The sequence below is a fragment of the Pipistrellus hanaki genome (assembly GCF_964339955.1).
Source record: "Pipistrellus hanaki genome assembly, chromosome: 2".
Classification (NCBI taxonomy): Eukaryota; Metazoa; Chordata; class Mammalia; order Chiroptera; family Vespertilionidae; genus Pipistrellus; species Pipistrellus hanaki.
In genome coordinates, this window is record NC_140504.1 from 122,678,669 (window position 1) to 122,693,470 (window position 14,802).

The following is a 14,802-nucleotide window of genomic DNA, read 5'->3' on the forward strand; positions in this document are numbered from 1 at the left end:
AAGAAGAAAATAGGTAGTAATTCACGACATCAAGACATATCTGGGAAGCTCAGAGAACAGGCACGGCGCTGTTTCCTCCCTCGCTCCACCGTCACCCAAATAGAGAAAAGCAAAAAAAACAAACGTTAATGATGAACAATACCCGGGACCGGCCTCCACCGCTCGGGAGCCCAGCCAGGCCTGGGTCTCAGGCAGGGGCCGCCGCAGTCCGCGCAGTGGGATCATCCTGCCCGGCCGCCCCGCCCCTCCGGTCCGCCTGGCCCCGCCCCTCCAGGCCGCCCCGCCCTCTCCGGCCCTGCCCCCTCCGGCCGCCCCTGCGTCTGGGCGCCGCCGCCACTGCCCACGCCGCTTTCCGAAGGTGCGTGTCCGCGGCCCGGGGCCTCTCTCAGCTCCCCGACTCCTCGCTCCTCCTGATGCGCAGCTCCCAGTGTTCACCCGGGACGGGATCGGAGCGCGCATGCGCCGCCCAGTCTCTTCCCCCTCCTCTCCCATCTGCACCCCCACCCTCACCCCCCCCACCCCCGCGTTCGGGGCTCCCGGCGTCGGCGGTTGGGCGGGGGAGGTCGGGCGGGTGCCGGGAGGGGAGCGGCCTGGCCTCTGCGGGAGGGCCCAGAGGCTCCCCGGCCCGTGTCTTCTGGCCCCGCCCTGGGGCAGCTGCTGCACCAGAGTCCAGGGAGGGGGCAGGAAGCCAGGCTGGAAAGTAACGCGGCCCGAGCAGGTGGGCTGGGGGCCGCTGTGAGGGGGCCCCTCTGAGCAGTCACCGCAGCGTCCGGGGGGCAGAGGATGGAGGCCGGGAGGAGGGGTCGGATTGGGAACAGCGTTTAAGGTGCAGCTGTCAGAACAGTGACCTGCCTGGCCGCGGGTGTGAGGTGTGAGAGAGGGAGCAGCCGGGGCGATGCCCCAGGCTTTGCGGGTTGAAGGTCTGGGACAGTTCTGAGTTTGGGCCTATGGGTGGGAGCGGTCTGCTGGAGGCCGGGGAGGAGGGGCATCAGAGAGTTAGGTGGAACCAGGCGAGGGTGTCCCCTGGAAGCCAGGAGAAGCCAGAGGAGAGGTGAGCCAATGGGTCCTCCGACTTAATCAAGGGTTGACCTGGTGGAGGTCGCCGGTGACCTTGACTGGGAGCACGTGGTGGAGGAGGGAGGGGGATGAGTCCGCCAGTGTTGATAGCCTAGGACTGGTGCATTGCGTAATTTTAGCTCGTGAGTGAGCGTCCAAAAAGTATTTATTGAATGCCTTTGTCAGTTTTTGGAGTTCCTTTGCAATATACTTACCATGTACTTTAATTTTTTGTGTGAATTTTTCTCTTGCATTCCTGATATAACCTTTCATTTTTAAATATTTTTCAGAATTAGTAGATTGCCCCTTTTTTCCACAGGGAACATGCAGTTTTCTTTTTTTCTAATTCCATAGGTGAGTTTCAGGTTTCACAAGAAAGCCTGGTTACACTGGGGACTGCCACTAGACTAATGCCAGTGTTTGGGAGCCTGTACAGCCTCCAGAAAGCTGGTTTGATGAATGAGTTTATTGCCTCCCCTGAGGCTTGCTTATCCTCCTGAAGGTATAATCCAGGCAGAATAATTGGTAGTTTCACCCAGGGCAGTTTTCACCCTGAGGGTGTTTGAAGGGGCTAACCTGAGTTTCTCCATTGCCCTGTGGCCTTTCCCTTTTCTTCTGGGGACTTGCTTTGGGCTGTGAGCATGCGGAAGGTAGAACCTCTGTCCACCCGACTCCCCCCAGGAAAGCAGATAGATATATTTTGGCACTCAGACAATAAATACTTTGTGGTAGCATCTTTAAAATAGCCTTGTGATCTGAGCATTTCAAATCTTGGAAATAAATTTCTGGTGGCACTGCTGAAACCGGTTTGGCCCAGTGGGTAGAGCGTCGGCCTGCTGACTGAAAGGTCCCAGGTTCGATTCTGGTCAAGGGCATGTACCTTGGTTGCGGGCACATCTCCAGTAGGGGGTGTGCAAGAGGCAGCTGGTCGATGTCTCTCATCGATGTTTCTAACTCTCCTCCCTTCCTCTCTGTGAAAAATCAATAAAATATAAAAATAAAAATAAAATTTCTGGTGGCACTGACCAGAAAAGATGTGAACATTTTATTTTCATTCTCTACTTTGCTTTCACATTTACTGAGAGATTTGTAGACCATCTTGTAAATTACCAGGAAATTTGGCAAAACAATTCCCACATTTATTTAAAAAACAAAACAAAAACCAACATGTAAAATGTTGACTAATAAAACTGGTATTAGAATGGATTTTATAACCTGGGAAACCAAAATTTACAGTTCTCGAGTGTGTGTATATGTATGTGTGTGTGTAACACATACCGTATATGTCATTAAACAATTAACATGAGAATTAAAGTTACCTTTACAAAATATTTGCTGATTGTTTTGCCTAAGCACAGGTTCTAGAAGCTAGTGATTTTTTGGAAATGTTAAAACATGAGCAAGTAAATCTTATTTCTATTTTTTTTATTTTGAGTTGAGTGCTATGGTGAAAGTAATTATTATTACTTAATAAAAACATTTGAGTAAAGAAACTTAGATGAAAAATAGTAACATTTTACCCATATAATACATGTCCTAATGTTGTCAACCCTACAATTAATAATTCCTTAATCTCTGTTTGACAACTCAACAAATTCAAACTCATGTTCACAGTAGAATGAAGACTTGTCTTCATTCCACAGCTATTTAGCAGATGACCCATCCTTAGATCCTCATGTAGAAGAGTTATACTTATAACAGCATAGTCAACTGCTTGATATTGCTGCCTCTGTCCTTGTAAGAACATCCACACCTGTAGTGAATTTTTTTAAATTTTAAATAAATCTTTATTGTTCAGATTATTACAGGTGTTTCTCTTTTTTTACCCCCATAGCTCCCCTCTACCTGATTCCCCACCCCACCTGATGCCCTTACCACCTCCCCCACCACTGTCTTTATCCATAGGTGTAAGATTTTTGTCCAATCTCTTCCCCCTGAGAATTGTCAGTCCACTCTCTTTCTATGTCCCTGATTCTATTCATTAGTCCATTCTGTTCATCAGATTTTTTTATTCACTTGATTTTTAGATTCACTTGTTGGTAGGTATGTATTTGATGTCTTTTTGTTGTTCATAATTTTTACCTTTACCTTTTTCTTCTTCTTCCTCTTCTTAAAGAATACCCTTCAGCACTTCATGTAAACTTGGTTTGGTGATGATGAACTCCTTTAGCTTTTTCTTGTCTGTGAAGCTCTTTATCTGACCTTCAATTCTGAATGATAGCTTTGTTGGGTAAAGTAATCTTGGTTGTAATTCTTGATGTTCATCACCTTGAATATTTTTTGCCACTCTCGTCTGGCCTGCATAGTTTCTTTTGAGAAATCAGTTGATAATCATATGGGTGCTCCTTTATAGGTAACTAACTTTTTCTGTTGCTGCTTGTAAGATTCTCTCTTTGTTTTTTGCCCTTGGCATTTTAATTATGATGTGTCTTGGTGTGTTCCTCTTTGGATTCCTTTTGTTTGGGGTTCTGTGCACTTTCTGGACTTGTAAGTCTATTTCTTTCACCAGGTGGGGAAGTTTTCTGTCATTATTTCTTCAAATAGGTTTTCAGTATCTTGCTCTTTCTCTTCTTCTAGTACCCCCATAATTCTGATGTTGGTACGCTTAAAGTTGTCCCAGAGGCTTCTTACACTATCTTCAACTTTCTGAATTATCTTCTCTTCTTGCTTCTCCAGAGGAATGTCCTTTGCCTCTTTGTATTCCAAATCTTTGACTTGATTCTTGCATTCCTCTAGTTGGCTGTTGGGTCTCTATAATATTTTTTATTTCAGTCAGTGTATGTCTAATTTATAGTTGGTCCTTTTTCATATCCTCAAGGGTCTCATTAAATTTAAAAGCCTTTTCTAGAAAATTCTTGAAAAACCTTATAACCGTGGTTTTGAACTCTATATCTAGTCATTTGTTCTCCTCCATTTCTTTCATTTGTGATCTGTTTCCTTGTCTCCTAATTTTCACTGCTTCCCTTTGTTGGTTAGGGTGACTTTGTGTGCTATATGGTTCAATGAGTCAGCCTCCCAGTTACCTAAGGTGGTCACTCTTGGTGCACCCCTTTGTGGATTGTGTGTACAGCCATGTTGTAGTTAAGTCTTGTTGTTGGTGTCACTGGGAACCCGTTGTGAATATAATGGAAGAATTGCTGTGCTGAAGACACGTTTATGGGGCAGGACTTGTTCCAGTGGGCTTTGGTGCTCACTGAGTCTGCCTCTTGAATGTGTCCCTTATGAGAGTAATTCAAAGCTGGTGTCGTCTCACACAGAACACTAGTACACTAGCTTCTGGATCTTCAATGGGGTGCAGGTCAGCTACTCTCTGAGGCCACCCTCAAAGAACTACAGTTTTCTCCTCTTTGCTTGGGGTTTGGAGGTTTTGGAGCTGCAGTTTATTTGGTTAAGTGCAATAGGTCAGGCCATTTATGTGTAAAAGCCCCTGCTGGGAGCTTGGGTGTTTTTGTAAATTATGTGGGGCCGGGTCTCAGGGCATCACTAGGCTAGGGTGTGGCAAACAACAATGGCTACTAGTCTGCCTTCTCTGCCTTTCCGTGTTTCCAAGTCCCTGCGTCCCTCGCTCTAGCACAATAAACAATGATTGCTGGGTGCACCTCTGCAAAAAAGTCACCCTCACTTTCCGACCCAATGGCCGACAGTCCAGCTTCTTCCCGTAGGTTACTGGGTCCCTGTGTCTCCCCAGAAACTGGATTTCAGAGTGATCGGGAGCTTGTCTCCCTTCCAATTGCATGCCCAGTTGTCTGTCACCAGCCCGATTCGAGTGCCTCTGTATCTCAGCTTTTCAGTGTTTATGCTCTTTTCTCTTTCCTTCTAGTTGTAGAACTTCCATTCAGCCAGCTTTCCTGTGGTTCTGGGTGATAGATGTTTTGTCTTTTAGTTGTAGTTTTGAAATTGTTGTGCGAGGCGGCAGTTTAGGTGTTTATCTTTGTCGCCATCTTGGTTTCTCCTCCAAAAAATCACATTTAATTAGACTTTGTTCATTTGTGTTTTAAAAAATTTAAGTGAAATACACAAAGTTTGCCACTTTAACCATTTTTACGGGTACAGTTCAATAGTGTTAAGTACATTCACTTATAACCCATCTCCAGAACTCTTGCAAAACTGAAATCCTATATTCATTAATAATTTTAAAACTTTTATAGTTTACAGACAGTAAAATTAACCTTTTTTTAGTGTTGAGTTTTATGGGCTTTGACAGGCACAATCCTGTAACTACCACCATAAACAAGATATAGAACAATTCCATTGTCTTATAAAGCCCTCATGGCCCTTTGTGTATTCAGTCTTCCCTGCTAGGGCAACTATGGATATGTTTTCTATCTCCATGGTTTTGTCTAGTCTAGAATGTCATGTAAGTAGAATCTTACATACATTCTTTTATATAGTAACCATGTTGTACATTATGAATGTGCCCTTATGTCATCCTTTGCAGATGGACATTTAGGTTATTTCTAGTCTCTTGCTGTTAATCACAATGGTCTAAAGAACAACCCTGTAGAAATGTCATTTTGGATGTATGTGAGTCTGACTGTTGTAAAAATGTCCAGACTTAGAATTACTAGGTCAAAGGGAAACTGCATTTTTAATTTTGATAGGTTATTTTCCAAAGGGATTGTAAAGTTTTAGAAAATGTTATTTTTCTATTTTTCCTTTAATCCTGAGTTCTTCCAACAGTTTTATCCAGTAAGACAGCAGTCAGCTCTGCCAGTACCATTTTAATTATTGATCCAAATATTGTCTTTCTTTGTGTCTCCTTTTCTTTTATAAAATTTCTCAGTAATAGATATTTACTAAGTGTGCTTTAAGATACAAGTGTTTTGACCTGATTTCACTTTTACCTGTTTATTGTCATAAAAATATTTTTTCTGCTTCAGTTCTCAGAATTTACATTCTTATAGAACAGTATTTTAAACAAAAAATGAGAGGTCAATGGTTTTCACACCTTTTTTTTTTAAATAAATTTTTATTGTTCATATTATTACAAATGTTTCTTCCCCCCTCCCCCCTCCATTGCTCTCCTCCACCAGGTTCCCACCCCACCCTCTGCCCTTTCCCCTCCCCCCATTGTCCTCATCTATAGGTGCACAGTTTATGTTCAGTCTCTTCCCACACCCCCCTCTTCCCTTTTCCCCGAGAATCGTCAGTTCACTCCCCTTCCATACCTCTGATTCTATTATATTCAACAGTTAATATTGTTCATCAGATTTTTTTTTTTAGTTTCCTTGGTTTTTAGATTCACTTGTTGATAGTTACGTATTTGTTGTTCATAATTTTTATCTTTATTTACTTTCTCTTCCAAAAGAACTCCCTTCAGCAATTCATATAATTCTGGTTTGGTGGTGATGAACTCCTTTAGCTTTTTTTTATTAGTGAAGCTCTTTATCTGACCTTCGATTCTGAGTGATAGCTTTGCTGGATAGATTATCTTTGGCTGTAGGTTCTTACTATTCATCACCTTGAATATTTCTTGCCATTCCCGTCTGGCCTGCATGGTTTCTGTTGAGAAATCAGCTGACAATCATATAGGTGCTCCTTTGTAGGTAACTACCTTCTTTGCTCTTGCTGCTTTTAATATTCTCTCTTTGTCTTTTGCTCTTGGAATTTTAATTATGATTTGTCTTGGTGTGGTCCTCTTTGGATTCCTTTTGTTTGGAGTTCTGTGCGCTTCCTGGACTTGTAAGTCTAATTCTTTCACCAGGTGGGGGAAGTTTTCTGTCACTATTTCTTTCAGTATGTTTTCTATATCTTGCTCTCTCTCATCTTATGGGACCCCCATAATTCTGATGTTGGTTCGCTTGAAGTTGTCCCGGAGGTTTCTTACATTATCTTCAATTTTCTGGATTCTCTTGTCTTCTAGCTTCTGTGGAGGAGTGTCTTCTGGCTCTTTATGTTCCAAATCTTTGACTTATTCTTGCGGTCTTCCATTCTGTTTTTAGGACTCTATAATATTTTTTATTTCAGACAATGTATTCTTTATTTCTTGTTAATCCCTTATCATTTCTTGTTGATCCATTATCATTTTTTGTTGATTCCTTATTAATTCTAGTTGATCTCTTTTCATATCCTCATAGGTCTTATCGATCTTTTCTAGGAAATTCTTGAAAAACCTTATAAGCGTAGATTTGAACTCTATATCCAGTCGCTTTTTGTCCTCCATTTCTTTCGTTTGTGGTCTATTTTGTTGTCGCATTTCACAGCTACAGATGGGACGGGGTTTCAGGGTGGAGCCTACAGCCATGGCTTCCGTCAGCCCTGCCCTATGCGGCTCCTGGGTCTCAGGGTCCTTCAGTACTCGTTGCAAGCGCCTCTGAGAGAAAGGTGCCCTCGATTTTCGCCTGCTACCAAACAGTCTAGGCTCTCCCCCAATGAGCCCAGAACTGGGGTTCAGTTCAGTTGGTAGTGGGATTGGAGGTGGCGTTCAGAGTAGTCTGGAGCCCCTGTCTCCTTCCCGCCAGGGCAATCCCACGGCACAGCCAACCGTCCCTTCTCTGCACACAATGTGCGCGCCGCCGGGACCTCCTTTTGCCGCTCCCCCGGGGTTCCGCCTTACAGCCCAGCTCCCTCTGTTTGAGCCTGGGTCCCCGGGGTCTGGCCTAGAACTGGGGTTCAGAGCAGTCGGAACTGGGGCCCAACACGGTTGGAGCTTTTATCTCCTTCCTGCTAGGGAACGCCCGCCAGGCACTCTGCCTCCCTCCTCTCCGGCTCCGTCCTCTCTGCGCGCGCCGAGTGTCTCCGTACCTTAGGCTTTTACAGCTCCTCCGCTCTTCCTTCTGGTTTTCTCCTTGCTTCTCGTTGTAGAATTTCCAGTCATTTGACTTTCCTGTAGTTCTGGGTAATGTCCATTTAATATTTTAGTTGTATTTTATTGAAATTGTTGTGTGCAGCTGCAACTAGGTGTTTACCTGGGCAGCCATCTTGGATTCTCCTGGTTTTCACACCTTTTTAAAAGGAGCTGAACCTGTGTTTCAAATGAATTCTCACATCTAATCCCTTTTCAAGCTCCTAAGACAAGTTCTCAAATTTGAGCATCAGAATTACTTGGACACAAATGTGGGCCCCCATCCTCAAAGCATCTGATTCATGGGCCTGGGGTGGAGCCCAAGACTTTGCATTTCTAATAAAATATCAGGTGGTTCTGGGGAACCACACATGAGAACCACTACTACAGGGCATATAGGTGCTCTTGAGAATCAATTGAAAACAGCTGAATACCACAAAGATCTGACATTAAAAATTATTGTAAAGGCCTTCATATATAACATATGCATATATATAATGTATATTCATGAAATACAAGTATTTTCTGATTGTTTCTATTTGTTTTTGTGATTTTTCTAAAGTCCATCTCAAGAATTAATACTATAAAGAAAACCTGATGGGACTTTTCCAGATTGTCCCCAGCCGATTATTTTCCCAACTCTATTGTGGATTGAAGTCTCCAGTTGCCACAGGAACCAAGATTTGCCTAACAATGGCTCGTCCAAGTTCAAGTAGGTCTTTCTTAGCTTGCCATCTCCTCATCTCTAATGGAATTTGAAGTACCTGAAAGTTCCTACACTTTGAAGGGAATGTTTATATTGAAGTGGGTGCTGGGCAAGATTTTGGAGGATTCTGTCTTTTTCTCCTTAGTCAAGCCCCTTCCAAGACAGGTCAGAGATGATCTCTTAACAGTTAAGGTAAGTCCATTTAAGACTTTGTTGATTCTCATAAAATATTTGCACTTAAGCCTTTCACACATGATTTGTATTTTAAACCCTTCCTCTCTCTGCAGTGGAGATAAGTTGAGATTGTCCTACAGGGTAATATCAGATTACATTTTTTACTAGACAGAAATGATTTGTATCTCTAACCAAACACAGGTTTGGCTGCCTGCAGCAACAAAAGCCAAACTTGTAAGACAGGTGCTGGTGAGAAGGAAAGAGGTTTATTCGAGTGCTGGCCCCCTGAGAAGATGGGAGACTCTCATCCCAAAGATCATTTTAACATCTCAGTGCAGGCAGAGGTCTTTATTAGGAGGGAGAGGGAAAGCAGAACAAAAGAAATGAGGGGTGGGTGGGGTTGAAAGTTCTTCGTATCTAAGTAAGTACAGTCCATTCCCAATGATTATCTTAAAGCTGATAAGTAGAGGTCATTTTTATGGTTGAGAGTAAGCAAGTCTCCTAGAGCCAGAATGTCCTTCCCTGAAGCTAGTTCCTGTAATATGCTTAAAAGGCTGTTAGCAATTTATGGCAAGCATGACAAACCTGGCCTTTGTTTTAAGGCATACATCCTCTTCCCTGATTAGGGGGAAATTATACGTTATTTAATCAGGAAGGTTATTTTGTTGATTAGCATAAGATTTCCTCTATAAATCTCTACCTGACAAAAACTTACAAGTTAACATATCTGGGCCCTTCTTCTATAGTGGGTATAGAGTTTAACAGATTTATATAATAAATGATACCTTGGTGGGCCTGTTAAACAGTTCTTCAATGTAGCATTGAAAGGCCAAGTTGAACTCTTTTTGCCTCATTTTCAACTTTTGGATAACTTTTTCTAATACTGCAAGTCTGCTGAATTGTAATAATACCTCCTTACATTTTTCCCAATCTCAGGAACAATAAAGAGCCCAAATAACCCAGTTCCACTTAGCTGTCCAACCCTTTGGTATTCCAGCTATGCAGGACAGGCTGCTAGAGGCTGTGGTGGGAGCCAGAAGCATGTGCTTGACAAAAAGTGGGCCACCTGGGACTGAAACTACAAAACATGTGGAGTATTTTCCTTTAGCAATTAGGAAATGTTGTCTATAATAAGATTTCACACAGCTTTAATATTGTTATAGCTTACATTTTGTTTTCCAAAAACCAAATGAGAAGGTTGACTTTTTTATCTGTTTCTAGAAATTACTTAAAGTGGTACCTTAGTAAAGTCACTCTGACTTGGAAATTTATTCAACAGAAGGATGACAGACTTTACATTTGAGGTAGAAAGGCATTCAGAGCAGGGGAAAGTTTTATGGGTGAACTTTAAAGTCCTTAAATATATTTGTATGGTTCAACCCAGGAGTTATATAAATAGTTCCAAGATGTAGTTAGCAAATTGTTCTCTCAGAGGACAGATCAGACTACAAACTCTGATCCACTCAGATTAGTTATTTTTTTCCCCAGACATATTCTTGGTTGGACAGCGTTAGCAGGCCATATTTTTCACATCAGTCCATTTCTGAAAGGGATGTGATGGTAGGCAGAGTGTTAACATGGCTGGCAGGTAGTTGGGCTGGTTATACCGAAAGGCAACAGTGTGCCTGAATCTTCATTCCTTTGGGAAAGTGATCTCAGAGAGCTCCAGGAATGTGACTGGAAGGGAGCTGCAGCCTCTGCTTTTCTGTTTTTGAAACCAGACCCATCTCTTAGTGTGTGCTCAGTCAGCTAAGGGTTAACCTTGGTTGCCATTGGAAGACCAGAAAGTCCACTCCATCAGCTGTGGAACTCACTTCCATTTTTGCTGATCTTTTCTGTTAGCACAGGCTGGCCACTCCTAAATGTCTGCTTTGTGGCCCAGGCCAGCCCCAGGCAATGCTGGTCTGGCACTTGCTTTTCTAGATAGAGGGCAGAGAGGGAGTCTCACTTCTCCCTGAAGTTTGTGCTCAGCTCTGTAGGCTTACATTACCCCTCGCATAAGGGCCTAACCCTTACCCCTCGCATGAGGGCCTGCAGAGCCACAGTGTCTGGGAGAGAAGGGTGTTGCTCTCAGCCATATTCTGGGTCCTATCCTAATCTATGCTACCTAAGAAACACAGTGGCACTGTCAAGTCTGGCTCCTTGTTCTTATCCTGGGATGAGGACATTCTCTTCAGGGGCAAACACCTCTTGTGACCCATGTAAATGCTTGGCACAGCCTGGGGTGCAGTGAGCCCTCACTCAGTAATGGCTACTGCCTATGTTGGTCTAAGATGAGGGTAGAATGCCTGGAGGTGCAGAGCAAGGCCTTTGATCTGGAGGGCAAGCCATGGTCTGTGAATATGATTACCTGCTTCCATGCTATTCTCTATGTTCAATTCCCTTTTGTTACCCCAAGTCTCTGATGACATCTTGTTGAAAGTCTAGCTCTTATTTGAGCATTAAAGGAGAAAGTCATGTGTCTAGGCTTAGGGTACAGCATTTGTTCACAGTGTAGGGGCCCTCATCCTGACCTTTGGTAGTGATGCTGAAAGAAGGTAGAATTAGCAAGATCCACAAAGGGAAGAAAACTTGGGGTGGAAGGGAAGGCTTTGGGGTTCGATGGGCCTGAACACACACACACACACACACACACACACACACACACACACATACCTTGTCTTTACTTTCATGAAGGAAGTTGCATTCCTATCCATTAATCTTCATAGCAGCCCTGTTCTGGGGAGGACAGTATTGTGCACATTAAATTGCCAAGGAGCCCAGGATAGCAGAAGGGCAGTGATTCACAAAAGATCTCACACATGGGTGTAGGTGGAGCTGAGATTCAGAGTCAGTGCTGTGTGCCTGAAGGCCCTGCTACTTTTTTAAGATATTATACATTCACACATCAAGGGCATGGATAGCATTTTCATGATACAGGAATGATTTTTATCTGAGTATCTTAAAGTATAATATCACACAAGGTCAAGTTTCAAAATATAGATATCTCCTGCTTTTCCAAAGTTTGCTCTACACCAGCGGTCACTAACCGGTAGTCCGCAGACCACTGGTGGCCGATGAGGTCCGAAAGGTTGGCAACCTCTGCTCTACACCACTTCACTATTACAAAAACCTAAATTAGTATCCGTTCTCACTAACCAAGAGAAAACTGAAGAGGATTTTGCATTGAAAAAAGGTTGAAAACAAAAATAGCATTCAGCATTAGTCTTGCAGCAAGTTACAGAGACAGGGCAAACACCAGCAGCAAGAGTGGCCCCCAAGCTCCTTCTCTGGAAGCTACTTTCAGCATCAAGCACTGAGATAAAGCACAGATGCTCACAGACACAATTCAAATTATGTCTGTGAGCATCTGTGCTTTATCTTCATTTATTTTGTGCATTCATTAGCAAAACGTACCCATAGGCAGTTGCTTTTCTGTTTTATGGAAGTTTTCATAAGAAACACTCTACTTTTGGCGAGCAGGGGAAACCTAGGCAGATGATTGGTATGGGATATAAATATCCAAATGGTGTACTGGATTGATAAAGATTTTATTCTCTCTTTAGATATGGCCGATTTTCGGAAACTTTTTGCAAAAGCAAACCACATAGTCATCATTTCAGGGGCTGGCATTAGTGCTGAAAGTGGGATTCCAACTTTCAGAGGATCCGGAGGTTATTGGAGGAAGTGGCAATCTCAGGTTAGTAGTGTTTCCAGAATATTAAGAGGCTGTTCTAAATGAAGCCATAACAGAGTTTGACTCGGAACCTAATGATGGCTGAAACCCAGAGAACAAAGTTTTGAAATTGGCAGTGACTCTTGTCCTGTTCATTTTGGCATCGACACAGTGTTCATATGATTAAGATCTGAGATTTAAGGAAGGCAGCCATTACCCTAATTTTTTTAGGTATGTATAATTTGCATTTTTTCATATAAAAAAGTAGAATCAGAAAACCTTGATTAGCATAATTCATTACTGTAGATACTGAAATTAAGTATTACACATTTTTAAAGTTTCTGTGAACTTTTCATATTAACACTGAAGTTGAATTCTTGAAGGCCTAGAGCTTAATGTTCAAACTTTATATGAAGGCCATTAGAAATTAAGTTCTTTGGAGGTGTAGATTTTTTTTAAATTTTATTGAGGTATATTAGCCATACAATAAAATTCACCAATTTTAAGTATACAATTCAATAACTTCTAACAAATGTATACAGAGTGTAGCTACCACCACATCACAAGTAGAACATTTCTATGCCCCGTGTTATTCCCTCAAGGCTCTTTGCAGTCAGTCTCCTCCCCTCCCCCAGGCAATCCCTAATTTTGGAGGGCATGGAATTTTGTCTGTTTCATTCATTGCTCCTTCCCCAGCTCTGAGAACTCTGTAACAATGTAGGTGCTTAATAGATGTTTGTTGGGTGAATGAAGGCAGTCATAAATAATCACTTCAATACATGACTTTCAGATTTAGCAAGTGATTTCTTATTGAGTGAAGGGTTAATGAACCTGCCCTTCTTTCCTGAAAGAAAGGTTTCAGGATGGCAAATGTTTAGGGCAAGCATGTTAAACTCGCGGCCCATAACGAATACCGTATTTTCCGGCGTATAAGACGACCCCCTAATTTTACAGTTACAACATAGGTTTAGGCCTATATTCTCTGTATAAGACTACCCCACACTTCCGAGGCAACACCAGTTCTTTTTTTAATAGACCGCCTCTCTGACTCTGGCCAATCTGAGCAGGCTTTTTACTAGAACACAGTGTAGCTTCGGGTACAGAACATGTATAATTTGCATGCATAAAAAGCCTGCTTGGATTGGCTGAGTTAGAGAGGCGGTCTATTAAAAAAAGAACTGATGTTGCCTCAGAAGTGTTGGGTAGTCTTATACAGCGAATAAAGGCCTAAACCTATGTTTTAACTGTAAAATTAGGGGGTTGTCTTATACGCCCGGTCGTCTTATACGCCGGAAAAATACGGTATTTTTGTGGCCCAGCCAATATAATGGTATATAAGAAACATTTTATTTTTATTTTTTAAAAATATATATCTTACTGATTTTTTTTTTTTTTTTTTTTACAGAGAGGAAGGGAGATGGATAGAGAATTAGAAACATAGATGAGCCGAAACCGGTTTGGCTCAGTGGATAGAGCGTTGGCCTGTGGACTGAAGGGTCCCGGGTTCAATTCCGGTCAAGGGCATGTACCTTGGTTGCGGTCACATTCCCCAGTAGGGGGTGTGCAAGAGGCAGCTGATCAATGATTCTAGCTCTCTATCCCTCTCTCTTCCTCTCTGTAAAAAATCAATAAAATATATATATTTTTTTTTAAAAAGAAAATAGATGGGAGAGAAATATCAATCAGCTGTTTACTGCACACCCCCCACCAGGGATGTGCCCACAACCAAAGTACATGCCCTTGACTGGAATCGAACCTGGGACCCTTCAGTCTGCAGGCCAACACTCTATCCCAGGGGTCCTCAAACTTTTTAAAGTGGGGGCCAGATCACGGTCCCTCAGAGAGCTGGAGGGCCGGACTATATGAACTACTAATCCCTACTGTAACACCTTGGCTGCGCTCACTGCCCAAAAAACCTGGCGGGCAGGATCAGACTCCCCTGGGGGCTGCATGTGGCCCGCGGGCCGTAGTTTGAAGACCCCTGCTATCCACTGAGCCATACCAGTCAGGGCTGTAAGAACGTTGTTATAAAAATTCCATAACTTAATTTTTATAATATCCTGTTGTATATAATTATTAATAACGAACAACAACATTTGCTAATGACAGATTACTATAATTGTGTTGCATTCATTTCCCTTATGTAATTTACGCACCTTCAGGTGCACCATTTCTCTCCACTAATACTAGTAGCGAATATTTTAGCAGTTGATTGCCACGTCATTAATTTAGTACTGACTTGCTTGGTGTGCACAACAGAAAATATTTCACTTTCAGAGAACAAGAAAAATAGGTTTATTTGCATTATGCTTATTAATTTGTGCAGTTATTCAGTGTCTGTTAAGTTAATGTTCAAGAAAAAATATTAATTTTTATTAAAATGTTCTGTTATTTTAAAATATGTACACAGATAATAATTTAAAAAAA

The 14,802-nt window shown here is 42.4% G+C and overlaps 1 protein-coding gene across 5 annotated transcripts in view; it reads left to right on the forward strand.

The window, feature by feature from the left end:
- Window positions 1-266: 266 nt before the first annotated feature.
- Window positions 267-14,802, forward strand: part of SIRT5 (sirtuin 5) — a 32,400-nt gene continuing 17,864 nt past the window's right edge. Inside the window, exons 1-3 of one of the 5 annotated variants that reach the window (XM_084872746.1) lie at window positions 267-358; window positions 8,403-8,552; window positions 12,266-12,399. In XM_084872746.1, coding sequence (XP_084728872.1) covers window positions 8,438-8,552; window positions 12,266-12,399 — 249 coding nt within the window. In that variant the 5' untranslated portion in view covers window positions 267-358; window positions 8,403-8,437. Of the gene's footprint in view, window positions 359-494; window positions 1,052-8,402; window positions 8,739-12,265; window positions 12,400-14,802 lie in introns of those variants that run through there. The other 4 variants (XM_084872749.1, XM_084872748.1, XM_084872750.1 and 1 more) reach the window with 4 other exon arrangements.